The 26,441-nt window shown below is 33.5% G+C and overlaps 4 protein-coding genes and 1 pseudogene across 8 annotated transcripts; 4 read left to right on the top strand and 1 right to left on the bottom strand.

Moving 5' to 3' along the window:
• The first annotated feature begins 2,044 nt into the window (after positions 1-2,044).
• On the top strand, positions 2,045-5,160 carry LOC101490874 (RNA pseudouridine synthase 4, mitochondrial). Its single transcript, XM_004511238.4, has 8 exons — positions 2,045-2,577; positions 2,661-2,708; positions 2,794-2,874; positions 2,976-3,089; positions 3,191-3,289; positions 3,628-3,739; positions 4,416-4,462; positions 4,570-5,160. The coding sequence occupies exons 1-8, from the start codon at positions 2,065-2,067 to the stop codon at positions 4,930-4,932; spliced, it is 1,377 nt and encodes a 458-aa protein (XP_004511295.1). The 5' UTR covers positions 2,045-2,064; the 3' UTR covers positions 4,933-5,160.
• A 3,304-nt stretch (positions 5,161-8,464) lies between these two features.
• LOC101508184 (pentatricopeptide repeat-containing protein At4g20740-like) lies at positions 8,465-9,727 on the top strand (annotated as a pseudogene).
• A 3,165-nt stretch (positions 9,728-12,892) lies between these two features.
• On the top strand, positions 12,893-17,774 carry LOC101507871 (pentatricopeptide repeat-containing protein At4g20740-like). 5 transcript variants are annotated; one of them, XM_073364550.1, is made up of 6 exons: positions 12,893-15,130; positions 15,582-15,757; positions 15,872-16,027; positions 16,138-16,478; positions 16,992-17,039; positions 17,187-17,774. In XM_073364550.1, exons 1-2 carry the CDS (start codon positions 13,043-13,045, stop codon positions 15,630-15,632), a joined length of 2,139 nt encoding a protein of 712 aa, XP_073220651.1. In that variant the 5' UTR covers positions 12,893-13,042; the 3' UTR covers positions 15,633-15,757; positions 15,872-16,027; positions 16,138-16,478; positions 16,992-17,039; positions 17,187-17,774. The 5 variants fall into 5 exon arrangements, with proteins under 5 accessions (XP_073220651.1, XP_073220652.1, XP_073220650.1 ...); XM_073364551.1 differs by having other exon boundaries at positions 16,948-17,039; XM_073364549.1 differs by having other exon boundaries at positions 16,948-17,089.
• On the top strand, positions 15,647-16,482 carry LOC140919012 (kinesin-like protein KIN-5B). The gene is made up of 4 exons (XM_073364316.1): positions 15,647-15,667; positions 15,713-15,757; positions 15,872-16,027; positions 16,138-16,482. The coding sequence occupies exons 1-4, from the start codon at positions 15,647-15,649 to the stop codon at positions 16,480-16,482; spliced, it is 567 nt and encodes a 188-aa protein (XP_073220417.1).
• Positions 17,775-18,132: 358 nt separating the features above from the next.
• LOC101507556 (pentatricopeptide repeat-containing protein At4g20740-like) lies at positions 18,133-20,187 on the bottom strand. Its single transcript, XM_073364315.1, has 2 exons — positions 20,170-20,187; positions 18,133-19,967 (listed from the first exon to the last, which is right to left on the bottom strand). Exons 1-2 carry the CDS (start codon positions 20,185-20,187, stop codon positions 19,266-19,268), a joined length of 720 nt encoding a protein of 239 aa, XP_073220416.1. The 3' UTR covers positions 18,133-19,265.
• Positions 20,188-26,441: the final 6,254 nt, after the last annotated feature.

Below are 26,441 nucleotides of genomic sequence, written 5' to 3'. Positions count from 1 at the left end.
AAGATCCAATTGATAATTAATGATGATAATTAGCATCTTGTCCCTGCTGCTGCTGCTGCTTATGGCCTTCTCCAGGGCTAGGACCAGAGTTGGTAACCTCCTCTAGTAGTGTTCGATTATATATATCTGCACCTGATGATGAACTCACAATAACACTATTATTGTTATTATTCTCTAATGACTTGAGTGGCCGACCCAAGCTCACCCCAAACAGAATAACAACAACAATAACAAGGAACTTGATTCTTCTTCCAACCATTTTTAATAAGGCTTTGTTGCTAGTTAGTTAGTTAGTTAATGTGTGTATATATGACTAGTACTAATGTTACTTGATGAAGAAGATAGAGCGCATTGCATTGCTATTTATAGTGTTGCTAATAAGGAGAGAACAAACCACACCACACCTCTTAATTAATTTGCTAAAGTCACTCTATTCTCTTAAAGCAAAGGGGATAATTGATAATTACCTAGCTAGCTTCTTAAGCAATAGTGCAAATAATTTGTCTGCAATTCTAAGGAAATCTGGTCAAACTGGTAATTCTATTTTGCTGATCTCTCACTCATCCATCCATAATTTTGCTACCTAGCTACTGTATATTGCATGATATAATCTTGTCTGACAACACATGAAAAGTTTAGTATCATAACACCACAAAAAGTTGATATGATGTAAAATATTGAGCACAACCTATCTTATTAAGGTAAGGATAATCAAAATGACAAAAAATGTTGTTTCCTATATCACTATATTCAACTAAGTGTCTCTGAACCTGGACAGATTAATTTAACTGGTGTATATGGTAAAGTGAATTTAGAATTTTCAAGCAATCAAGCCAGCCATTTATTTGCACGGGACAGTGACATTCATTTTACAAATATCTATCTATAGGAATAATGCAAGTAACTGAATTATCACATGCATGAACCACACTTTTTCTTCTCTCATCAAGTAACTGAATCACTGTATACTATTTTAGACAATACTGTGTATACATAAGAAAAAGTATTAGTTTCCTATTGAAGAGGGAGCGTGAATTTGGTTGCAAGTTTTATTTAATCCATCAGTACCGTTTATGTGTGTGGGCCAACCTCATATACATGCAGATTAATTACTCAATCATACTCCTTCTCCATTTGAATTTTAAGCATGCATGCTATAACTATTCTTGATGGCACTAGGCATCTCTGGCTATAACTCATAAAGTGCGCATAATCAATGACATACGTCCACTCAAATTATTTGCCATATTGCACTTTTCCTTGCAAACATTCTTCAATTTATTATTTGATTTGATTCGATTAGATGTATGTATCTCTCTAAAGTCACACTAATATACCTTATTTGTTCACTTCTAAGTATGATATGTTGGTTTTGTCAAAACAAAATATGATATGTCAGTTATAAATTTGGTGTAAGTCACTCACACACCTTAACACGCCAAAAATTTCTCAATTATTTGCCTTGTTATCATTTCCCATTTATTTGTCCAATTATCAATTTTAGAAAAGATCCTCTGTATCTTCCTCTACTGTATCATAGTTAAAAGCAATAGATTGATAATTGACAACATTGATAATAATGTAAATCATTGAAAGGAAGAGACGAAGAAATAACAAAAGAGGCTGAGATTTCAATAAAATGTAGTGTTGACAATATAATACAATAATACGGTATAAATATTAAAGTCACAAAAAGACTTCATTACCCTCAAAATAATATATAAATTTAATATTTTTCATCAAACTCGCAATATATTAATATGGAGTATTGAAAGTTTGTCAAGTTTAATAAAATACGTCTTTGTGAGCAAGTCAACAATATGCAATAGCAGAAAGAGACAAACGGTAAATCAATGGTTTCATAGTGAAGATGATGATGAATGAGGTTGATTGGCTAATTGTAATAATCATATCATAAAGAATAAAAATAAATATATTTTTATATATAATAAAAAAGTAAAATAATATTTTTAAATGTATTAAAGGAAGTGAAACATATGATGGAGAGTGATAAGTAGAAAAGTCCTATATCAATTGGATTGGGCCCATGTTGGCGGGAATATTATGGGCCATAAAGAATGGAAGCCCGAAATCAGTCCCAGCAAGCAACCTCTACTTGGCCTCGTTTCGCTCGGAAAGAAGACGGCGGCGGAAGTGAAAATGTTGGTCCGAGTCGGAGTGGTGAGGTCATGGAGTCGTCAGTGTCACATGTCCGCGGACGATGCCAAATGGCTTACACTTCCAGCTGTGAGTGCGACGGTGAAGAGTTCCTCGAACGAAGTATCTTCGTCCAGTTCGACGACTGCGTTGAAATGGGTTACTCAGTGCTGCCCCCAAATACCGAAAACTCTTGTGCACAAACTCTTTCGTCTAAGACAAGTTCGAATGCTTCCTAATTCTCCTCTTATTGCTGATAAATTGAAAAGGGTGGGAGCTAAGGATACCTTGAACTCTGGAGATCGTATATTTCTTCCCAATTCTGTTAAACAACAACATCAACATCAACAAACCCCCAAACAACCCCTCACTCTCACTCCCAAACAAATCAAATTTATGCGTTCTCTTGTTATCTATAAGGTTGCTTTTCTATTTCAATTTCGTTCCTTCATTCATTCATTCATTCATTCTAATTTCTAATAATTTGTAATTCGTAACTATAGGATCCTGCCACTGTTGTCCTCAATAAACCTCCTGGAATGCCAGTGCAGGTAACTACTATACTATCCTCACCAGTCACCACCGCCCATTCATATTTTCTTTCATTCATTCATTCTATTATTCCTTTTTAAATAGGGTGGCATCAATATCAAATGGAGTTTAGATGCGTTAGCTGCATCATCTTTAAATTATGATTACTCACAACCTCCTCGTCTGGTTTGTCTTTTCTTTTCTCTTCTCTCTCCCAACTACTCTTCACTCAATCTATTGCTAATATGTGTAACACTTCTTCCACTAATATGGTATATTATTATTAGGTGCATAGACTAGACAGAGACTGTTCTGGAATTCTGGTCATGGGAAGAACACAAACAAGTACTGTAGTTCTGCATTCCATATTCCGCGACAAAACATCAAGGGCTTCTGATCATGTCAGTGTCATCACTCTTATTTTTCATCAAATGCTTCATCTTATTGCTCTTTCATAATAATAATAATAATCACAATTTCAACTTCATTTTATCTTAAATAGAATGACACGGAAAAGAGAATCCTTCAAAGAAGGTATTGGGCACTCGTCATCGGACGTCCTAGACGTTCAGGAGGCTTGATTACTTCTCCACTGGGTAAGGTTGTATCCCTTATCCACACTTCATAACTGCTTACCAGAATTCTTCACTTGGCTAATCCTTTCAACTATTTCAATCCATCTCCACATATAAACAAGTAATTACTGATATATCATGTCTGCACATATGAAAAAGTTTTTCACTGGATTTTAACTTTGTCTTACAACTAAACGGTTAACATTTGAAACAGCTAATTGGTATTTTATCTTCCTGTAAATCTTATTTTAGCCACTATTTTCTATATTCAATAGTCGGTGGTAAAGTAAATTATCATTGATTTATGTACTATAAAAAGCTCCTCATATTGTGAAGAATGTTGTAATCCTTCATTTGGTTTCAGGTGGTGGTTGACAACGGAAAATCTGATCGAATAACTATTGTTAACAATTCTACGTTAGTATCATCACAACATGCAGTTACAGAGTACCGAGTACTTGGATCATCATCCGATGGTCAGTAATGAAACTTACTTTAAATTCTGAGTTCTAAATCACCTTATATTTAGAGGTTGACATATGTGATCGTATCAGTAAGTGGGTGGGTAAATTTGTCTCATAGCACGACATAATTGTGGTAGTTCAGCTTCTTTTTTCCCCTTTTGCAGTGTATGAGACATTTTAAACTTATTTGGACTTTAGTTTTGACCTCCCAAATTACCCTTATATTGCTAATGACTAATTAGACAATACTATAAAAAATGTCATTAGTGATATAAGAATCAATAATTTACATCCCTCCATATGGAATTACTGAAATGTAAAAAATGCGTGCTTCCAAACTAGTTCAATTTACAAAATGATTTATTACATAATTTAGTTTAACACATTCACTTGTTACTGGAAAAGCAGACGCAGGAAAGAGCTGATAATTACATACGAAACAGAACTCAATTTAATTGTGTTCGGTAATACAATATTTGTCTGTCAAAAAACACAAGTAATTGTACTGATAGATGATGCCCTACATGATTTTTGTTACAATAGACTTATTTGCAAATGTTTGAGCCTAAAATATATTGAAAATTTGTGAAGCGTCCTCCCCCTTTTTTGTGAAGAGTATTCCTTCCAAATTTATCTCCTTTGTTCTCTTGGTTGGCAACCCTTACTTATGTCACCGGTAATGATGCAGGTTACACATGGTTAGAGCTTTCCCCCTTAACCGGTAGAAAACACCAGGTAATAAAAACAAGGGAAGAATCATAACCAGCTGATCTTGGTGCCATAACTTAAAATATTTAATCAGTTCATAATTTATATTCTTATTTTGTGTGTTGGTGCCACAGCTCCGGGTCCACTGTGCTGAGGTGTTAGGTACACCAATAGTTGGGGACTACAAGTATGGATGGCAAGCTCATAAAAAATGGGGACATTTTGATTTATGTAATCTGGAGGACTCAACTGAAGAACTTCTTAAGGAAGAGACACTCCCTTTTGGCCTTAATTTGAACAAGGGAAGCATCTCTGATAAGCATCCTCGTTTACATCTTCATTGCAAGCAAATAATCTTGCCCAATATATCTCAAGCACTGCAAGATGTTCAATCACTATCAGCTTCAAATTGTGACCTTTCAGTTGTTGAAGCACTTAAGTTGGAAGCGGAGTTGCCTCCATACATGCAAAGGAGTTGGGATGTGACGAATTCTTAAGTTATGATCAAAGTGTTGTGCACCCTTTTTGATTCACTTGGTTTCATCTAGGTAACGTCTTCCGTTTGAGATTCTACTAACAATTTGATGCGATCAAGTAACCAGCTACACTTAATTTGAGGTATCTGTGTTTGTAACATAGGTCTCTTGAGAATTCATTTGGCATTTTATTTTTCCATAGGTTGAAACCCTTTATTTCCATGAATAAAATTGTACTATTTGTTTCTACTACTTTTTTTAAAAACATTTGTTTCTCTATTCTACTACTTGTAAATATATTGTCCACGTTGTTGTATAGTTGATAGACACCCACCCTTCAATTCTATTCATCTATTGCATCCACGGTCCACATTATTGTTTGATAAACTTTATTGTGGATGGCCTACTTAGGGAAAGGTTTTTATGACTTTAAGTTCTCTTCTTGATGTTCTTATGCTCCACATCGATCAAAGATATACAAATGCTATCATTTTATGAAGTTTGTGGAAGAGTAAAAAAATTATTGTTTGGAAAGTGTGACTGAATCTTCTTCCAATACAAAGCTATCACAAAAGATTATTTCTTCCGTTCATCTTGGACCTTCCAGCTGACTTTTGTCTAGTGTAGACCAATCGTGGGAAAGTTGCAAGTGTAATGTTGATGAACCTTGTTAGCATTGGCATGTCCATAAGGGATGAACAAGTTTGTTGTGTGCTTACTAAAATCATGTGGTTGTCTCTTTTCTGTTCGGTGGATAAAGGAGAGACTCTATTCTTGCTCTCCTGTTAGTTGATGTGTATTTTAAGTTAGAATCCAAGCGGGCTGTGGATAACCTCCATCGTGATCTATAAGATGTCTCAAATTTAATTAGTCACCATTATATAAAAAATTAGACATCTTTAATCTATTTATTTATCAAATTATCGGGCTGAGTTCATTCAAGATAGTTAAATTGGGGGTTACACATTGGCAAAGTTACCATTGATTTAACTAGCTCCTATATTTTCAATGATATTGATCCCCTTCCAAAAATCAAGAGAGTATACTTAAAAAAATTGTCTAGAGAATGTTTAGAACTTATATTAAGTTCACATTTTTGTCCTGCTTTGAGCTGTATCAGCCACATAATATTTATAATTTATAAGCTATTTAATAATCAGTATTAAACAATAATTTAACCTAAATTAATACATGTATATTATAATATGTAATAAATTTGGTATGTGCATAATTTATTTAGATATATCTTATAAAAATTCCTGAATTTTATTTTGGTGATAACTCATTTAATGTCACACCACTTTTTAATATTTAATTTTTTTTAACTAATTAAAGTTTTGTATTGTGAGTGAGTTTTTCTTTCTTATTTTATTTTATATTAATATTTTTATTAAAAGATCAAATAGATATAACACTAACTTAATCATTAATGAATTTAAATTATTTTTCATAAAAAAGACTTATAACCATCTATTATATCTATTATCTATCTATTATATATATTTAAAACAGACCCCCTAATGCCACCTCATTCTATTTCATCCACCTATACAAATATTTTTCACATCAGCCAAAAAACTGATGTTGACCTCTCCTCCTTTCTCCCCTCTCAATCATGCTCTCAATCCATAATCTTCTTCAATCCTCCTCCTTCACCAACTTCTTTAATATCTTTGATCCATATTTCTCCTCTTCCTTCCATAATTTCTTTAATACCTCCAAAATCTATTTGATAATATTATTTTATAATAAATTTATAAATTATAAAATTATTTTATAATTATTTATAATAAATTTATAATTTATAAATTATTTTACAATTTGATAATAATTTATAATTTATAATTTATATTATTATCAAATTATTTTATAAGTTATTTTATAATAAATTTATAAATTATTTTATAATATTATTAGTCATTTACCAATGGTAATAATTTATATTATTAGTCATTAAAAACCACTTAATCACTCATAAATATCGACATAAATATCATCCTTTCATGAACAATTATATTATTCCACTTATGGTGAGTAATGATTTTATACGTTAAAAATTCAATTACTCATTAATGTCAACGAATTGAAAAGGACACTGATGTTGTACTTTTAAACAGTTATGCACACGTGATTTAAGGTATGAGATCACTTCAGACAGCTGTCAAGATCAAAACATCACTCACGATGAGCTGTCATAAGTTCTCTTGAAGCCTATAAATAAAGCTTCACGATGGAAAATAAATCAGAACTAAAAGTGTCAAACAAAACATCACTCATTCAATCATACTCGAGCTTCTCAATCATTCTAAGTTTTAGTTTTGTCCTTAGTGTGATATTAGAATCAATACTTAGTGAGTTCTAAAATCTAGAATATATTCTCAAACAAGAGTTGAGCATACTCAGATTCTAACAATCTCAAAAATCATTACTTTGTAACTCAAGGCTATATTGTTGACATAGTTTGAGTAGTGTGTAAAAATCCTTTTTATGATTTAAAAGTTAGTTTGTAGAAATCATTTCTAGGTAGAAAGGTACTTTGTAATAGATCAAGATTGATATGTAAAAGCTGTGTGAAATCCAAGAATGTTCTTGCTTTGAGCACTTAGTGGAAAACCTAATTGTGAGGATTGAACATAACCCGTGTTGGGTGAACTATGATATATCCTTGTGTGATCTTTCTTTCCTTATCCTTATTTACTTTTTGTCTTACAATCAATTTTTATATTGATAAATTAATATTGTTGTTTTCTTTCCACTAACCAAGAACATTCTACGTTTGTAACCAAGATCAATCTTGAGTTAAATTCTTTAGTTTTTAACAAGAATTTTTTAAAAGGAGCAATTATAATTCAAACCCCAACGTTCTTCGTTTGTAAGCAATATCAATCTTGAGTTAAACACTTTAGTTTTTTACAGGAATTTTTAACAAGGGGAAATTATAATTCAAACCTCATTCTTTATAATTGACATTGTTACTTCAATTGGCATCAGAGTCAGTCTCTAAGGATTAAACACCCAAAAAGTGTTAGATAAAAAGCTTCAGGAAGATAATGTCAAAAGCTAAAATTATTGCTGAAGGAAGGTCATCGCATAGACCACCATACTTTGATTGCTCAGATTATTATTTCTGAAAAAGTAAAATGCAGTTCTTTCTAAAGTCACAGGACAGTGGTATGTGACGCATCATCATAGATGGAGATTTCATACCTAGAGTAGATACAACCGATTCAACATATGCTAAAAAGAAAGAAACAAAAAGGACAGTAGATGAAAAATCTACGGTACTTCTAAACTCAAAAGCTCAATTTTTTATTATTATGTGCTTTAAGCAGGGAAGAAAGTGAAAAAGTAGATGAATGTGATACGACAAAGAAATTATGGGACACATTGCAAACTCACCATGAAGGAACAAGCCATCTTAAGAAAACAAAAATTGAAATTGACATACGGAAGTTCGAATTATTTGAAATGAATGAAGAAGAGACAATCGGCGAAATGTACTAAAGATTCACAACCATAGTGAACAAAATACGTTATCTTGAGAGATGTCGGAATGAGTTGGTATTTCAAAATAAGATTGATAATAGTCACGCAATGGTTGCCAGTAAAGAGAGGCAGAGTTGTGCCGGATGTCATGGCATATGGTACTATCATTGGTGGTTTGGCTAAAGACGGAAGGGTTAAGGAGGGTTATGAGTTGTTTAAGGAAATGAAGAGTAAGGGTCGTTTGATAGATAAAACGATATATGGATCATTGATTAAACCGTTTTTGGCGGGGAATAAGGTTGGTTTGGCTTTTGGTTTGTTGAAGGTTTTGGTGAACTCAGGATACCGAGCCGATTTGGGGATTTATAATAACCTTATTGAAGGTTTATGCAACTTGAATAAGGTTGAGAAGGCTTATAAGCTTTTCCAAGTCACTATTCAGGAGGGTCTTGAACCGGACTTCTTATCTGTAAAACCGTTATTTTTGGCCTATGCCGAAGCGAAATATATGGAAGAATTTTTTATGTTGCTAAAAAAGATGGAGAAATTGGGATTTCCAGTCATTGAAAATCTGTTCAAATTTTTCTTCCATTTGGTTGACAAAAAAGGATCAGTAATGTCACTTGAGGTATTTACACACTTGAAAGAAATTTTTTATGTTAGTGTTGAAATATACAATGTTCTTATGGATTCTCTTCGATTGAGTGGTGAAGTGAAGAAAGCATTATCACTCTTCGATGAAATAAAGGGCTCAGACATGAAGCCTGATTCATCAATATATAACATAACAATTCTATTCCTTGTTGCTTGCGGTGAAGTTCAGTAGGCTTGTGTATGTCATAATAAGATCATTGAGATGTCTTGCATTCCTTCTGTGGTTGTTTATCATCGCCTTGCTAAAGGTCTTTGCGAAATAGGAGAGATTGAGGAAGACATGATGCTTGTTAGAGATTGCTTAGGAAATGCTACTAGTGGACCTATGGAGTTTAAGTATTGTCTTACCCTTATTCACATATGCAAATTTAATGATGCAGAAAAGGTGATTGATGTATTGAATAAGATGATGCAACAAGGTTTCCCTTTATGCAATGTTGTATGTTCTGCAATCAACTTTGGCATGTGCAAGCATGGAACAATTGAAGAGGCCAGAAAGGTTTTCTCAAATTTGAGAGACCGCAAATTGTTGACAGAATCTGATACTATTGTGTACGGCGAATTACTAATTGATCACATGAAGAAAAAGACAACGTACTTGGTAATATCATGATTGAAGTTCTTTGGTCTAGAGTCTAAACTAAAGTCAAAGGGTTGTAAGCTACTGCCAAATTGAAAACTGTTATGGTGGAGACTAATTATTTCGTTCTTTTTGGTCATTTATAACGATGATGCGTGAGAAGCATTTTGGAGAGGTCAACCGTTTTTTAATTTTTTTTTCTAGAGCATCTCAATCCAGTATCTGATATGTCCAATTTCGTGGCTGCGAACACTTTACATATTACAAAGAATTAGACATATGTTGGACATTGTTGCATACTTTATAACATTGGACATTGTTGAACTATGGTGGTCATCCGTTTTATGTTGCCACCATCATATTCATTGTGCAGGCAAGTGTTGATCATGCTTTTGGCACTCTTTCTAATGGTGTGGATACTTCTGGAAATAGTCACCTGGACCAGCCACAGAATTTAGCAGACAATGTTTGTAGCATAGATTCCCAAGTCATTGAGAATAACAATACTTCCTTGACTGGTAAAAGAAAAGAGATGTCCCATCCTTCATGATAATTTTTTCCATTGGCCTGTTCTTTCACCTTTGAGCGCTTTCTTTCACCTGAACCCTGAACCCTGTACCCTGTACCCTGAACCCTAAAACTCTAATGAGTGTTGTTAGGCCACCATCTATCCAACCAAAAGTTGGTATGAGTATGATCCCTAGTTTTCCGCACATTATTCCTTTGAAATTTATACCAAACCCTTACAAGAGCTTTCCAAATAGGAGAATAATAAGGTTGAGAGCTAATAGAATCACACAAATCATTGTTCCTGCCATTTTTACTATGAAGAATCTTACACCAAAGGTCATCTAAATTAGTGGTGAAGTTCCAAATCATCTTCATGAAAAAAATCCCCATTCATTTGATATTGACGCTTGAAGTCCACGCCACCATCCTTTTTAGGCAAGCAACACACAAGCCAACTAATTAAAAGGGTTTACGACCATTATCAGTATCACCCCAAACAAAAGCCAATTGATTTTTGGGTATTATTTAGTTATAAGATGTATAAAAAAATAAATTTGTTGCATATACATTAAAACCATTGTTGGTCATAATTCTTTTTAGTCTTTTCCACTTTAGCCCAAATGGTCATCGAAATTTTTACATATTACATGTGATAATACGAGATAGAACTCAATACATATTTAAAGAGTGTGATTCTACTAACTAAGCTTCATCATTGTTGTTTCCACTTGCTCAACTTATTTTAAATCTTGTTCACAATATTACTAAAGTGAACTCTTGAGTTTCTCCCTATGACAATGTTAGCTCCGAGATATCTTCCCAAACTATTAGTATGGGTAAATCCGTATGTTGCAATACATACTCTCTGAACTGATTGTCAATATTCTTGGAGAAATATCCTTGTGTTTTATGATAATTAATTTGTTGTCTAGAAGCTTGATAAAACATATCCAAACCGTGCAAAATACAGTAGATTTGTTCAATAGAAGTTTATGCAAACAAAAGAAGATTGTTCAATGGACTTTCAATAGAAACAACTATAGTTAATATGAACGATTACAATTAAATATTTTTTTATATGAAATTAAATACTATAGATCATACATTTTTATTGACCATTGGTTAAATGTAGAAAAAATTCATTTGGTTGTTAGAAATATAGTTTAGATTTGGTAATTTTTAGTTAATTTCTAAAATGTTTATGTGTATCATTAATGTATTTTGACTTTCTTATTAATTTCAAAATATAGATGAAAAATATTTCAACTCATAATCAATGCAATTATATTTATCTCATTTTAACATTTGAATAAAATTTATCTTTCTGTAAAAAAAAAAGAACTATATAACTTTCTTTCAAAATCATTAGCATAGATTCTGTTGGCGTTATGAATATACATACTAGCATATATAAAATACACAAAAAGAAGTATACGTCAGAATCTCTTTCATTGTGTAGTGTCTCAATTAAATAGATCTCTCAATAGGATAAACAATTGCCCTTTTCAAACACAAAAATACCAATGAAACATAAAAAAAATACAGTAGCTAATAACTACATGATTTAAATTTTAAAATAAAATATACATACATTTATAATAATATATGGTCATTTACTTTTTGTACATCTGCACGACAATCGAATATTATTATAAAAATATGATTAATTGAGTTGAATAAATAATTTATTTAAATAGTAAATAAAACTATGGTTAATTTAATTATATGATTAATTATAATTTTTAATATAATCAAAATTAATCATCTATTTAATTGAATTAACTTTATTTTTCACGTAATTAATCAAGTATATAAAATTTCGTGTAGGTAGTTTAATTGATAAACTAAAATATATCGAATGAGTATCGAAAAGAAGGTAAAAGATTTAATCTCTATTATTAACTTATCTTCTTTTCCATAAACTAATTAACCTCTAACATTTATCGATATAAAAAAAATATATTGAATTTGCATAAAACATTTTTCTTATTTTATGACAAAACACTTTTCGACAAATAACCTTTTGGTAAAGGCAAAAGTATAAAAACCATTTGAGGGGGGATTTATATCTGATACGATACATTGTAAAAGAGAAACAAAACAAATAAGTCTTCTCTTTTTATCTAGCATACATAGAGGGAATTTTGTGTACCATAATAGAGGGTCAAAATTAAAGTTATGTGATCATTTTGACTACTTAAAATATTACTTTATTTTATATTTTATTTTTAGTGTTTAACTGACATATATATTAAGAGTGTACATAAAACTATTGCTATATTATTATTAAATGAAAATTCACTATTTTGTTGTGCCACATTGAAATCTTAAAATATCTTTACAAAAGTATTGACACATAGAAGGTGCAGAGTCTCTCTGAAAATGTCCCATAATATTGAATTTGAAAATTGACATTACAATTACAATATAACAATAATTTGAACTCCACCCTCTTGTTGATCATAGAGTTATAATAATTCCAAAATTATTGAATTGTGATGATCTCGTAGGTACAATTTTCAGTTGCAGATTGCTAATTCGGTAAAACAGGCTCTTCAATATTTGATTTTGATGGGCTGTTGTAATCTTTGCTTTTTCCCCACACAACAAGGTACAAGCCCAAACAAATGATAAATGCACCCACCACCCTGTAATATTACCATATTCAATTAGTTGATTTTAATCAAGTAAAAAATTATTTGAATAAATCCATAAATTCGGTAGTACTTTTATTTATTTATTTTTTAATTTTATATGATTACCTTCCACGGAACATTTGTTCGGCAAGAATGAAGTAACGCAACAACCTTCACTTTCCTACTGTTTATTCATCACTGCCGGCCATCAATTTCTCAGCGCAAAAAACCAACATCAATTGCCACAAGAAAATAAAAACACAGGATGCCTCCTCAAACACCAACAACACCAAACAAATTCTATTTCTACTACGGTCACCGCAAACCCTCCCAAAACCGTCCAACCGTACGCGGCGGTCTTTTCTCCAATCGCCAAACTCTCACTCCTCCCAAACCTACAACCACATCCCGCCCTTTCGAAATCCAAAAGTGGGACCCACACTTCCTCTCCCAACAAAACCCCTCACCACCGCCACCACCATCCCCGGAAGCATCATTCTCTGCCTCCCTCCGCCTCTCCCCGATTGCTCGATTCATCGTTGACGCTTTTCGCAAAAACGGTTACAAGTGGGGCCCATCGGTTATAGCTGAACTCAACAAGCTCCGTAGAGTTCCTCCCAACCTTGTTGCTGAGGTACTTAAAGTCCAAACTAACCCTACTCTCACTTTCAAGTTTTTTCACTGGGTAGAAAACCAAAAAGGTTATCATCATAATTTCGCTTCATTTAATGCATTTGCTTATTGTCTTAACCGTGCAAATCATTTCCACGCCGCGGATCAGCTCCCTGAGCTGATGGATGCTCATGGAAAGCCTCCGTCGGAGAAGCAATTCGAGATTTTAATTCGAATGCATTGTGACGCAGGAAGAGGTCTTAGGGTTTATCATATTTATGATAAGATGAGGAATAAGTTTGGTGTGAAACCTAGGGTTTTTTTGTATAATACGATTATGGATGCTTTGGTTAGGACTCGACATTTGGATTTGGCGTTGTCGGTTTATAATGATTTTAGAGAGGATGGACTGGTTGAAGAGAGTGTTACTTTTATGGTTTTGGTAAAGGGATTGTGTAAAGCTGGGAGGATTGGTGAGATGTTAGAGGTTTTGGGGAGGATGAGGGAGAAATTGTGTAAGCCGGATGTTTTCGCATATACCGCGTTGGTTCGGATTATGGTTGCAGAGGGGAATTTGGATGGTTGTTTGAGGGTTTGGGAAGAAATGAAGAGAGACGGAGTTGTGCTGGATGTCATGGCATATGGTACTATCATTGGTGGTTTGGCTAAAGAGGGAAGGGTTAAGGAGGGTTATGAGTTGTTTAAGGAGATGAAAAGTAAGGGTCATTTGATAGATAGAGCGATATATGGATCATTGATTGAGTCGTTTGTGGCGGGGAATAAGGTTGGTTTGGCTTTTGATTTGTTGAAGGATTTGGTGAACTCAGGATACCGAGCCGATTTGGGGATTTATAATAACCTTATTAAAGGTTTGTGCAACTTGAATAAGGTTGAGAAGGCTTATAAGCTTTTCCAAGTCACTATTCAGGAGGGTCTTGAACCGGACTTCTTATCTGTAAAACCGTTATTGTTGGCCTATGCCGAAGCGAAACGTATGGAAGAATTTTATAAGTTGCTAAAAAAGATGGAGAAATTGGGATTTCCAGTCATTGATGATCTGTCCAAATTTTTCTCCCATTTGGTTGAGAAGAAAGGACCAGTAATGTCACTCGAGATATTTACACACTTGAAAGAAAAAGGTTATGTTAGTGTTGAAATATACAATGTTCTTATGGATTCTCTTCGATTGAGTGGCGAAGTGAAGAAAGCGTTATCACTCTTCGATGAAATAAAGGGGTCAGGCATGAAGCCTGATTCGTCAACATATAACATAGCAATTCTATGCCTTATTGCTCGCGGTGAAATTCAAGAGGCTTGTGTATGTCATAATAAGATCATTGAGATGTCTTGCATTCCTTCTGTGGTTGTTTATCATCGCCTTGCTAAAGGTCTTTGTGAAATAGGAGAGATTGAGGAAGCCATGATGCTTGTTAGAGATTGCTTAGGCAATGCTACTAGTGGACCTATGGAGTTTAAGTATTGTCTTACCCTTGTTCACATATGCAAATTTAATGATGCAGAAAAGGTGATTGATGTATTGAATGAGATGATGCAACAAGGTTTCCCTTTATGCAATGTTGTATGTTCTGCAATCATCTCTGGCATGTGCAAGCATGGAACAATTGAAGAGGCCAGAAAGGTTTTCTCAAATTTGAGAGACCGCAAATTGTTGACAGAATCTGATACTATTGTGTACGACGAATTACTAATTGATCACATGAAGAAAAAGACAGCGGACTTGGTAATATCAGGATTGAAGTTCTTTGGTCTAGAGTCTAAACTAAAGTCAAAGGGTTGTAAGGTGTTGCCAAGTTGAAAACTGTTATGGTGGGGACTAATTATTTGCTTCTTTTTGGTCATTTATAACGATGTTGCCACCTCTTTTTCTATTAAGGGTGTGTTTGAAATATCTTATTTGCGCTATCTTATGACATAAGTGCTTATGAAATTACTTGAAAGAGCCTATACAAATAGCTTACGAGTTATAAGTATGAGTTTAAACTCACAAGCTCTTTGATTATTGAATCGGCTTAATCATAAATGCATACATGATAAACATTTATTGAATAAATGTTTAATTGATTTTTTTGTCCAAATGCACAATCAACAATTTCAGAAGATCTTGTACTATTTTACTACTGTTTTCCAGCATTTATTCTTTACCTCTTTTGACTCTGTCCAAACTCCATTAGGAATTTTCTTTGGAGACTAGTCAGGACATTCTCCAACCAGCGGCAACTTGAGGAAAAAAGGTCTGATGATTGATGTTACCTGCTCTGTATGTAATTCCAATCCTGAGTCGGATGACCACTTATTTATGTAGACTATAGCTAACAAACATGTTGATAGAGTTTTCAATTTCGACAAGGTACACTTACTTAACTTATACTTCTATTTTTTGGGCTATCTTACTATGATCATTTGCAAGTTATAATATATTGTAATATTTTACTAACATGTGTTTTTTAATCTGTTTGATAAGGATTTTGGACCTAAAGCACAACAGAGATCGATATACGACCAAGTCATTTCCCCAATTGTCAATGAAGTTCTTGATGGTTTCAATTGCACTGTCTTTGCTTATGGACAAACTGGGTCTGGTAAAACTTATACAATGGAGGGTGGAATGAGAAATAAGGTATGCATTTTGTCATTCAACCTGCGTTTCATTCCACTGGTTATATTATGTTATATCACCGATGTTTTCTGATCGTGGAAATTGTGTTAAATGATGTGATTTATATACAGAGTGGTGATTTAACTGCTGAGGCTGGTGTCATCCCAAGAGCAGTTCGTCAAATTTTTGATATTTTGGAAGCACAAAATGCTAACTATAGCATGAAAGTCACATTCCTTGAGCTTTATAATGAAGAAATAACTGATCTATTGTCCCCAGAAGACAATTCTACCAGGCCTATAGAAGAAAAAATAAAGAAACCTGTAGCCCTTATGGAAGATGGAAAAGGTCGTGTGGTGGTGAGAGGCCTTGAAGAAGAATCAGTATACAGTGTAAATGAAATTTATACTCTGTTGGAACGAGGGGCATCTAAGAGGCGCACTTCAGAGACATTGCTTAACAAGAGAAGCAGGTAGATAGGTTTCCTTTTATTTTTGTTGATGGAATTCATGTCGCATTCAGTGTTTACCATTACTGTCTATGCGAAAGAAACTGTTATTGGTGACGAGGAGTTGATTAAGTGTGGCAAACTTAATCTTGTTGATTTGGCTGGATCAAAAAATATACTGCGTTAGGTAAAAGCAAAATTTCTGATTTAGTCTACTCTGGCAATTCATTGTGCCAAGTAATTTTTTTATTTGGCTAGAAAAATATAGTGGTGTAACCAAATAGCAAATCAGATATAGCATTTATTCATGTTATAATGCATTGAAATGATAATTTGGGTGCATTTGAAACATCAGCTTAAATATTCTAAGAAGTAAGAAGCATCATTAAACGCTTACGCCCAATTTTAATTCACTTTTTGCTAATAGGAACTTTTCAACTACATTTATTCACCTGATTCTCTTTCTTTGTCTCAACTGTATCTGGGTTAAAAGGTTCTGCTTGATCGTGGTTTAAGTTTGCAACAATATGATTACAGGGCCGTGCTAGAGAAGCGGGAGAGATAAACCAGAGCTTACTCACTCTGGTACGTGTGATAAATGCCCTTGTGGAACATTCTGCGCATGTACCTTACAGGTCCATATTAACATAGTTTTTAATTACTATCAATTACTATAATATTATAAAGACATGTACCTTAATGTACATGCCACTTGGTTGTCCGTTATTTCAGAGATAGTAAGCTTACAAGGATTTTGCGAGACTCCTTAGGAGGGAAAACTAAAACATGCATAATTGCTACTATTAGTCCATCTGCTTATTGCTTGGAAGAAACACTAGGTACCCTAGACTATGCTAGCGGAACAAAAAACATAATGAATAAGCCTGAGGTCAGTTACCACTGCGATTGCCCCCTTAAAAATGTTATAAAAGTAGTTTTTGCTTTGTGCTAATAAAAGCTAATATAAAATGTTTTGCATATAAAGCATTGAGAAAACTTTTAATTTTTTATTTGTTTCCCTTATAAAACTTAGAAAACAAGAAACCGTGGAAACAAGGTGACATTTTTGTAATTAAAACATAAACAAGAAAGTGAAAACTGAAATTTCTTTTTTAAATCAAACAGGCCCTTTGCTTTTTTTCTAACGTTGCACTTTATCTCTCAGTGTATGCATATTGATAGCATGTTTGTATAAGTTGATAGAGGCAAAACCATTTTTTAAGAAAATTTAAGTTGCATTAATTAATTGTACCAATAAAAGTTTGGAAGCATGATTTGTCAATGTTGTATTTTAAATTTCAACCATTGGAATTGTTATGATATCTATTATCTAAAATTAAAATACTTATTGTCTAGAAGGTTGTGTTATTGTATGTCGTGTTAAACTTTTTTTTCTCATCTTTTTTTGTTGCTTCTACCAACTGTCTCTAACTAGAAAATAAATTAATTAATTATTGTCAAAATGTTAATAATTTAAATAAAAATGTTAATATGTTAAATTTTTAAATAGAGAGTCACTAAATTTTTTTTTTTTTGCGTTTTGAATTTAGAATATCATCCCGTATTAGATTATGTAGTTAATGTCAGATGTATTAAAGATGCAACTTCTTATTAGTCAATTTGTATTTAACTATTAATTAGTTACTCATTTTCTATATAAGTGAAAAGTGATGTAGTCATGATTTTAAAATATGTATTGGATTAGTGCATAACATTCTTTTTGTAAACAACAAAACATTCTAATTTTAAATTAAAACAAATGACTTACAACGAGAAAAGACACCAAAATTTTGTGGGATATAGCCCAGCCAAGTTCTTGAGCCAATAGTTCTTTCCCATACATTATTTTGCCAATTGAAGGCATCAACGCACACCGAGAGCTTCTGCCGTATATGAATCTAAGGCGATCCATTCTTTTCTGCAAGCTGCCAAAGAAACAACACCAGTTGGATCTTTAAAAACACATCACCACGTGGTAGGGCCATCCAGACTGCCCCTTGCGTCAACTTGTGCCGTAAAATTAACAACGACAATTCTTATTTGTGGTATGCTTTCCTGTAGAATGTCATTCCCCTGCTTGGTTAAAATTGGAGACAATCACAAGCACTCCTAGCCACCTCCAAAGGATTCGACGTTAAGTGTTTTAAACAGAATTAGAATTCTCTCATTCCAAATATTTTAGAGTTGCACAAACCAGTTGCAACCCAAGTTTTTCCTTGCAACTAATCTAGCTCTTCATCCAGGTTCTTATTAGTCTCACTTGGTACATGAGCTCTCAGTAGCGAGCAAACCAGACTAGCTTTGCAGCAGTGCAGTGCATAAACAAGTGGTCAGGATTGGAATTACATACAGGGCGGGTAACATCAATCATCAGACCTTTTTTCCTCAAGTTGCCGCTGGTTGGAGAATGTCCTGACTAGTCTCCAAAGAAAATTCCTAATTGAGTTTGGACAGAGTCAAAAGAGTAAAAGAATAAATGCTGGAAAACAGTAGTAAAATAGTACAAGATCTTCTGAAATTGTTGATTGCGCATTTGGACAAACAAATCAATTGAATATTTATTCAATAAATGTTTATCTTGTATGCATTTATGATTAAGCCGATTCAATAATCAAAGAGCTTGTGAGTTTAAACTCATACTTATAACTCGTAAGCTATTTGTATAGGCTCTTTCAAGTAATTTCATAAGCACTAATGTCATAAGATAGCCCAAATAAGATCTTTCAAACACACCCTTAATAGGAAAAGATGTGCAGCATCGTTATAAATGACCAAAAAGAAGGAAATAATTAGTCTTCACCATAACAGTTTTCAACTTGGCAATAGTTTACAACCCTTTGACTTTAGTTTAGACTCTAGACCAAAGAACTTCAATCTTGATATTACCAAGTCCGCTGTCTTTTTCTTCATGTGATCAATTAGTAATTCGTCGTACACAATAGTATCAGATTCAGTCAACAATTTGCGGTCTCTCAAATTTGAGAAAACCTTTCTGGCCTCTTCAATTGTTCCATGCTTGCACATGCCAGAGATGATTGCAGAACATACAACATTGCATAAAGGGAAACCTTGTTGCATCATCTCATTCAATACATCAATCACCTTTTCGGCATCATTAAATTTGCATATTTGAATAAGGGTAAGACAATACTTAAACTCCATAGGTCCATTAGTAGCATTGCCTAAGCAATCTCTAAGAAGCATCATGGCTTCGTCAATCTTTCCTATTTCGCAAAGACCTTTAGCAAGGGGATGATAAACAGCCACAAAAGGAATGCAAGACATCTCAATGATCTTATTATGACATACACAAGCCTCCTGAATTTCACCGCGAGCAACAAGGCATAGAATTGCTATGTTATATGTTGGCGAATCAGGCTTCATGTCTATCTCCTTTATTTCATCGAAGAGTGATAATGCTTTCTTCACTTCACCACTCAATCGAAGAGAATCCATAAGAACATTGTATATTTCAACACTAACACAGCCTTTTTCTTGCAAGGGTGTAAATACCTCTCGTGAAAATGTGCAATGAAAATGAAAATGTTGATTGAGAAAATGGGAGGGAAGAAAAGGCGTTGATACCAGATTTAATTTGATAATCTGGTATCAACGCCTCTTCTTCTCTCCCATTCTCTCAATCAACATTTTCCTTTTCATTACACATTTGACACTACAAATCCTTTTCTTCAAAAGATACAACATTTCTAAATACCCCAGCCAACAACTTCATACTTAATCACATTCTCAATTTCTTAGCACCAAAAACACCAATTGCCACACACAAAAAAAAGGACAATCCTTAAAAAATGCCTCCTCAAACACCAACAACACCAAACAAATTCTATTTCTACTACGGTCACCGCAAACCCTCCCAAAACCGTGCAACTGTACACAATGGCCTTTTCTCCAATCGCCAAACTCTCACTCCTCCCAAACCTAAAACCATATCCCGTCCTTTCGAAATCCAAAAGTGCGACCCACACTTTCTCTCCCAACAAAATCCCTCACCACCGCCATCCTCGGAAGGATCATTCTCTGCCTCCCTCCACCTCTCCCCGATCGCTCTATTCATTGTTGACGCTTTCCGCAAAAATGGTTACAAATGGGGCCCATCGGTTATAACTGAACTCAACAAACTCCGTAGGGTTCCTCCCAACCTTGTTGCTGAGGTTCTTAAAGTCTAAACTAACCATACTCTCGCTTTCAAGTTTTTTCACTAGGTAGAAAACCAGCAAGGTTATCATCATAATTTTGCTTCGTTTAATGCATTTGCTTATTGTCTTAATCGTGCAAATCATTTTCGCGCCGCGGATCAGCTCCCTGAGCTGATGGACTCTCAGGGAAAGCCTCTGTCGGAGAAGCAATTCGAGATTTTACAGTTTCTCCCTCGTCCTCCCCAAAACCTCCAACATCTCACCAATCCTCCCAATTTTACACAATCCCTTTACCAAAACCATAAAAGTAACACTCTCTTCAACCAAATCATCCTCCCTAAAATCATTATAAACCGACAACGCCAAATCTAAATGCTCTGTCTTAACTAATGCATCCATAATCCTATTATACAAAAAAAAAAAAAAAACCTAGGTTTCACACCAAACTTATTCCTCATCTTATCATAAACATGATAAACCCTAAGACCTCTTCCTGCGTCTGAATGCATTCGAATTGCTTCTTCGATTGAGACTTTCCTTGAGCGTCCATTAGCTCAGAGAGCTGATCAGCGGCGCGAAAATGATTTGCATGATTAAGACGATAAGCATATGCATTAAATGAAGCGAAATTATGATGATAACCTTTCTGGTGCATATGCATCTCAACCAGCTTGCTTCTTCACTAGCATTAGCTAGTGCTATCATTTCAGACTCCATAGTGGACTGAGCCAATATTGTCTGTTTCTTCGATTTCCATGATACAGCACCACCGGCTATGCTGAAAACATAGCCACTGGTTGCCTTGGAGTCATCTGATAAGGTGTTCCAATCAGCATCACTGTATCCTTCAAGGACGGCAGGAAATCTTCGATAGTGTAATCCGAGACTCATGGTCCTTTTAAGGTATCTCATGACTCTTTCGATAGCGTGTCAATGCTCCATACTAGGTTTACTAGTAAACCTGCACAACAATCCCACAACATAAGCAATGTCGGGTCTAGTACAATTAGTGGCATACCTGAGGCTGCCAATGATGCTTGCATATTCAGTTTGTCTAACACCTTCACCAGAGTTCTTGAAAAGTTTCACACTTGGATCATATGGTGTGCAAGCAGGTTTACAGTCAAAGTAATCATATTTCTTTAGGATCTTTTCAATATAGTGAGATTGATCCAAAGAAATTCCCTTTTCTGACTTAATAATCTTGATTCCGAGGATTACACTTGCTTCTTCGATGTCTTTCATATCAAAGTTGTTGCTCAACAATGATTTCACATTATTTACAGCATGAATGTTTGAACCAAATATGAGTAAGTCGTCTACATAGAGACATAAGATAGTGCAAATGTCATTTTCATATTTGTAGTAAATACATTTGTCATTTTCATTTACTTTAAACTCATTCGACATAATCAAGTTATCAAATTTTTCATGCCATTGCTTAGGAGCTTGTTTAAGACCATACGGAGACTTATCTAACTTACAGACCTTGTCTTCTTGTCCATGAATTACAACCTATTGGTTTGCAACCAGGAGGCAAGTCTACCAAATGTCAGGTCTTGTTAGATTCTAGAGAATCCATTTCATCGTTTATAGCTTCTTGTCATAGATCTGCATCTAAGGATGACAGAGCTTCTTTAATGTTCGCAGGATTCTCTTCTAAGTTGTAGGCCATGTATTCTGGTCCGTAATCTTTAGCAACTCTTACTCCTTCGAGTTTCCGTTTCGTCTTGTTTGTTGCTTTCAGTGCTCGTTGTTACAAGAACTTGACTTGGTCCGCTGCCCCCACTATTTCTTGATTTGAAAGGGAATTTATCTTCATAGAAGTCAGCATCATTTGATTCTATGATCACTTTCGCGTTTAGGTCATAAAACCTATACGTTTTGATGTTTACTGCATACCCAATGAATGCACATTCATAGGCTCTACTAGCGAGTTTGATTCGTTTGGGATCGGGGATTCTGACATAAGTCAGACAATCCCATGTTCGAAGATAAGACAAGTTGGGATGTCTATTCTTCATTATCTCATAAGGAGATGTTTTGCTTTTAGAATTAGGAACTCTATTCAAAACATAGCAAACAATCAAAATAATTTCCTCCCACCAATGAGATGCAGCACCAGAATTAAGCATTATAGCAACAACTAATCCAGTAAGAGTTTTATTCTTTCTTTCAGCTTTACCATTCATTTCAAGTGAATATGGTGCAGCTGTTTCATGTACAATTCCTTGGGTTTTATAAAACTCAATAAACAAGTTTGAATCATACTTTGTTCCTCTATCACTACGTAACCTCTTAATCTTTTTATTAAATTGATTTTCTATTTCAGTCACAAATATTTTGAATATGTCAAGCGCTTCACTTTTATTTTTCATGAGATATATGTAAGTAAAATCAGAACAATCGTCAATAAAAGTGATGAAATAACGTTTTCCATTTCTGGTTAGCGTTCCGTCAAGCTCACATATGTGAGAGTGTATTAATTCTAGAGGTTCAGATTCTCTAACAATTGATTTATGGGATTTTTTAGTTATTTTGCCTTGACTGCAAAAATCGCATTTTTCAAAATCCTTTTTAGATAATTTTGGAATCAAGCCTAAATTACTTAAGTTTGAAATCACATGTTTATTTATATGACAGAGTCTAGCATGCCAAATATTAAAATCACACAACATGTAAACGTAAACCCTGCCATATTGAGAAGAAACCCTGAGACCAGATTCTTTCTTATTTCTTATTTCTTCCTACACTTGCGTGCCATATGACCCTCTTTCCCACAATAGTAACAGAGAAAGGGGAGAGGGCCATTTCTAGGAGGTGGTGGCTGCCTAGCAATTGGGACCCTTTGGTGGTTCCCATTCCTGTTGTTGTTCTTTGGTGGCCAGGCCAGACGGACGACGGCGGCGGCGCGCGCGTGTGTGGTGGTCAATTAGCTTGCGTTCTCCCTCCTTCACAAAATTGGGGTGCCCCTTGGGGCCCATCCCAAGTTCATTACCTCCACCTTATATACCCTACTAGTGTGTGGTATCCCTCCAATGTGGGACTTCTCAATTTTTTCAATTCACAACATCATTAGCTCTCATAAATGCCATCATTATTTCCAATGAATTTTTCATTAAAGGCATCATCATTTCCAACATTTAGTTTTGTATCTTGATTACTGTGATATTAAGAAATGGTTGAAGCTCCATCTCTTAACAATGACAATATTAAGAGACTTTTTGTATGAGATGTTGTTGTACATTTCAAAGCAATGCATATAAGTTAGTGAGTGACACGACCACCATTAATGAATGCTTTTGCTTAAAGTGCCTTCCTCCTCCCTTGCATGAGATCAAAGTGTGTGAGTTAAATATGTGCTATTAAGGTTAGGAATCTTGTCCTTCTAAATGCATGTTAGCTTTTTCAAATGCATGTTGGTCTGATGCATGCATGCATCTCTAGCTTTCCATACTTCCATGCAAACCAGCATAGGGTGGGGTGGGGGACTAGAAAAATTAAATCTACCTATAATGAATTCCAAAATATTGTGGGACACTTTTCTAACTTTGAAGATAATTAATAGACTAAAAGATACTTTTCTAAAATATTTAGATATTTAAATCTCAGTATAAGTTTCTCCAATATTACAAATATCTTACTATTATTAATTAGTTTATAAATTATTTTTCCCATTACGTAATTGAGTATTGACTTATTTGCTCATTTGATATGTGAAAGTAAGCCTTCTAGTTTGAGAACTTGTGTTATAATAATTTATTTCTTTACCGTGAATTCATAAAAGTAAAATAGTTAGTACATTGATACTTTAACTTTTCTATATATTTGCTAAGTTGTAGATTTGTATTTGAGAGTTGGTTAATTAATTAATAATATTTAAACTGTTACTTATGAGTTAAAGAGTTTAATTTTTTTTTTTTTTGTGTTAAAGATAAAAACTTAATTTTATAACTTGAAAGAATCAAATTTAAATATCTTTAAAATAATTATAAAATATAATAATTATTAGTACCACTTTAATTAATCATATTTTTGAAAAATAATAACATTCCATTAATTTTTTCTACCTCTTTCCTATGTCTTTATCAATTTTCTTTCTTTGATAAAATCCTTGTTAATTAGTTGTATATTGCTTTATACTCTTATTGTGGCTCATAGACTATTAGACACGTGTCTAATACAATGTACAATAAGGTAAATTTTGTAAATTTTAAACGTTAATCTAATGAACAATATATTTACACATTTTGATTCATATGAGTAAACTCCAACTCATCCTTGATCCTGAGTCATAGAAACCGAATTCAACCACGTTTCTTTTAATTTTAATATTATATTACTACTTTTCCAGAGTACGATTGAATCAATTAATATTAATATATTAACTTATTAAGATATTATTATAAGTAATTGTATATAGTACTACTCTATATCAAGGTATAAGAAAAAATGAATTAAATAAATTTAATGTATTTGGTTTACATTTCTATGTTATTTGACTTATTTATACTTATATTTTAAATCAAATATGTTCAACATTTTATATTTCCAGTTTTCACCTCAAGCATAATTTAATATTAATATGTCTAGTTATTTTGATAGAAGATACGGGATATGTAAATAATATTTTAAATTTTTTTATTACTTAGAAAAAGATATTTTTGTTGATAATAAATAGTAGATATTATTAATAAATAGTCGACATATTGATTAAAAATAATGTAACTTTAAATATAAATATCAAAATATATACATGAAAAATATAAACATATATATAATATATAATTAAAATAGTATCTATGATATACATATATATATATATATATTATATATATATATATTTCTAAATAATCAGATAGAACACGTCTTTGTGTATTTGTATAGGAAGTACAAAGAAGAAGCTAGAAAGATATTCAAGTTGTTCATTGCTTTGCTATAAGTGTGAGAATATTATTATCTCCACTTCCATCCAACTCATCGCATGCTTTTTGAATTAGTGGTTTTTATCTCTACTGTAAATTTGCTTTAACATTCATTGTCATCATCCATGTATCAAACTATCTTTTCCTTCATTTGGTAATATATCTTAATTATTGTCACAATGAATTAGTTGAAGCTCAATCTCTCAACAATGGCAATAAGAGACTTTTTGTATTGTTAGTGAGTGGTGCACTAATGCTTTTAATTTAGTGTTTTCTTTGCTGCTACTGATTTCTATGAATTTCTATTTTATTTTAGAGATCCAATTAAGTGTGAGTGTGAGTGTGAATGTATTTATTAATTGTTTGAGATTCTTGTCCTTCGAAATGCATGTTAGCTTTTTAAAGTAGTTTCTCTTTTCCAAGTTATATTGCATGGATACTTACTGAGTAATAATGCGTACATATCAATCTCTGCTTTATCAATTAGTAATGCTATTAATATTAATTGTTAGTGGTTTTTTCTTTTAACAAAGTGGTGTTCTCTTTTCATTTATATGGCACAGATGAAATTACTGCCACATCTTCCTCTTAGTTTTATCATTCTTACTTAGAACTTTCATCCATTAATCAAACACTTATTTACATTACAACATTTTTGTCCTACTGCAACGCACAAAAACCGTTGCTTAATATAAAAAAATCGTAGACTAGAAGTGAACCATACTCATAGTAAAGAAGTGAACAAAATGGTAAAAAGAATGCTTTCGTTTGTGATGAAATTGATAAAAGATGTCATAGTTTCATCTGGGGTTACATGGATGAGAGTAGACTAGTGCACATTATCTCATGAAGGTTGGTTTGGACTTGATTCAAGATAGGAATAATCTATGGGCCAAGATAGGAAT

The sequence above is a fragment of the Cicer arietinum genome, chromosome 8 (assembly GCF_000331145.2).
Source record: "Cicer arietinum cultivar CDC Frontier isolate Library 1 chromosome 8, Cicar.CDCFrontier_v2.0, whole genome shotgun sequence".
Classification (NCBI taxonomy): domain Eukaryota; kingdom Viridiplantae; phylum Streptophyta; class Magnoliopsida; order Fabales; family Fabaceae; genus Cicer; species Cicer arietinum.
This window is presented reverse-complemented; position numbering and strand designations above follow the sequence as displayed.

Bases quoted from the DNA above. Each gene is read 5' to 3' on its own strand.
- LOC101490874 (XM_004511238.4), top strand. From the start codon at position 2,065: ATGGGCCATAAAGAATGGAAGCCCGAAATCAGTCCCAGCAAGCAACCT. The intron at 2,578-2,660 runs GTTGCTTTTCTA...TCGTAACTATAG, and splicing joins GTTCTCTTGTTATCTATAAG to GATCCTGCCACTGTTGTCCT. The intron at 2,875-2,975 runs GTTTGTCTTTTC...TATTATTATTAG, and splicing joins ACTCACAACCTCCTCGTCTG to GTGCATAGACTAGACAGAGA.
- LOC140919012 (XM_073364316.1), top strand. From the start codon at position 15,647: ATGATTGATGTTACCTGCTCT. The intron at 15,668-15,712 runs GTATGTAATTCC...TTATTTATGTAG, and splicing joins TGATTGATGTTACCTGCTCT to ACTATAGCTAACAAACATGT. The intron at 15,758-15,871 runs GTACACTTACTT...CTGTTTGATAAG, and splicing joins GAGTTTTCAATTTCGACAAG to GATTTTGGACCTAAAGCACA.
- LOC101507871 (XM_027337394.2), top strand. From the start codon at position 13,043: ATGCCTCCTCAAACACCAACAACACCAAACAAATTCTATTTCTACTAC.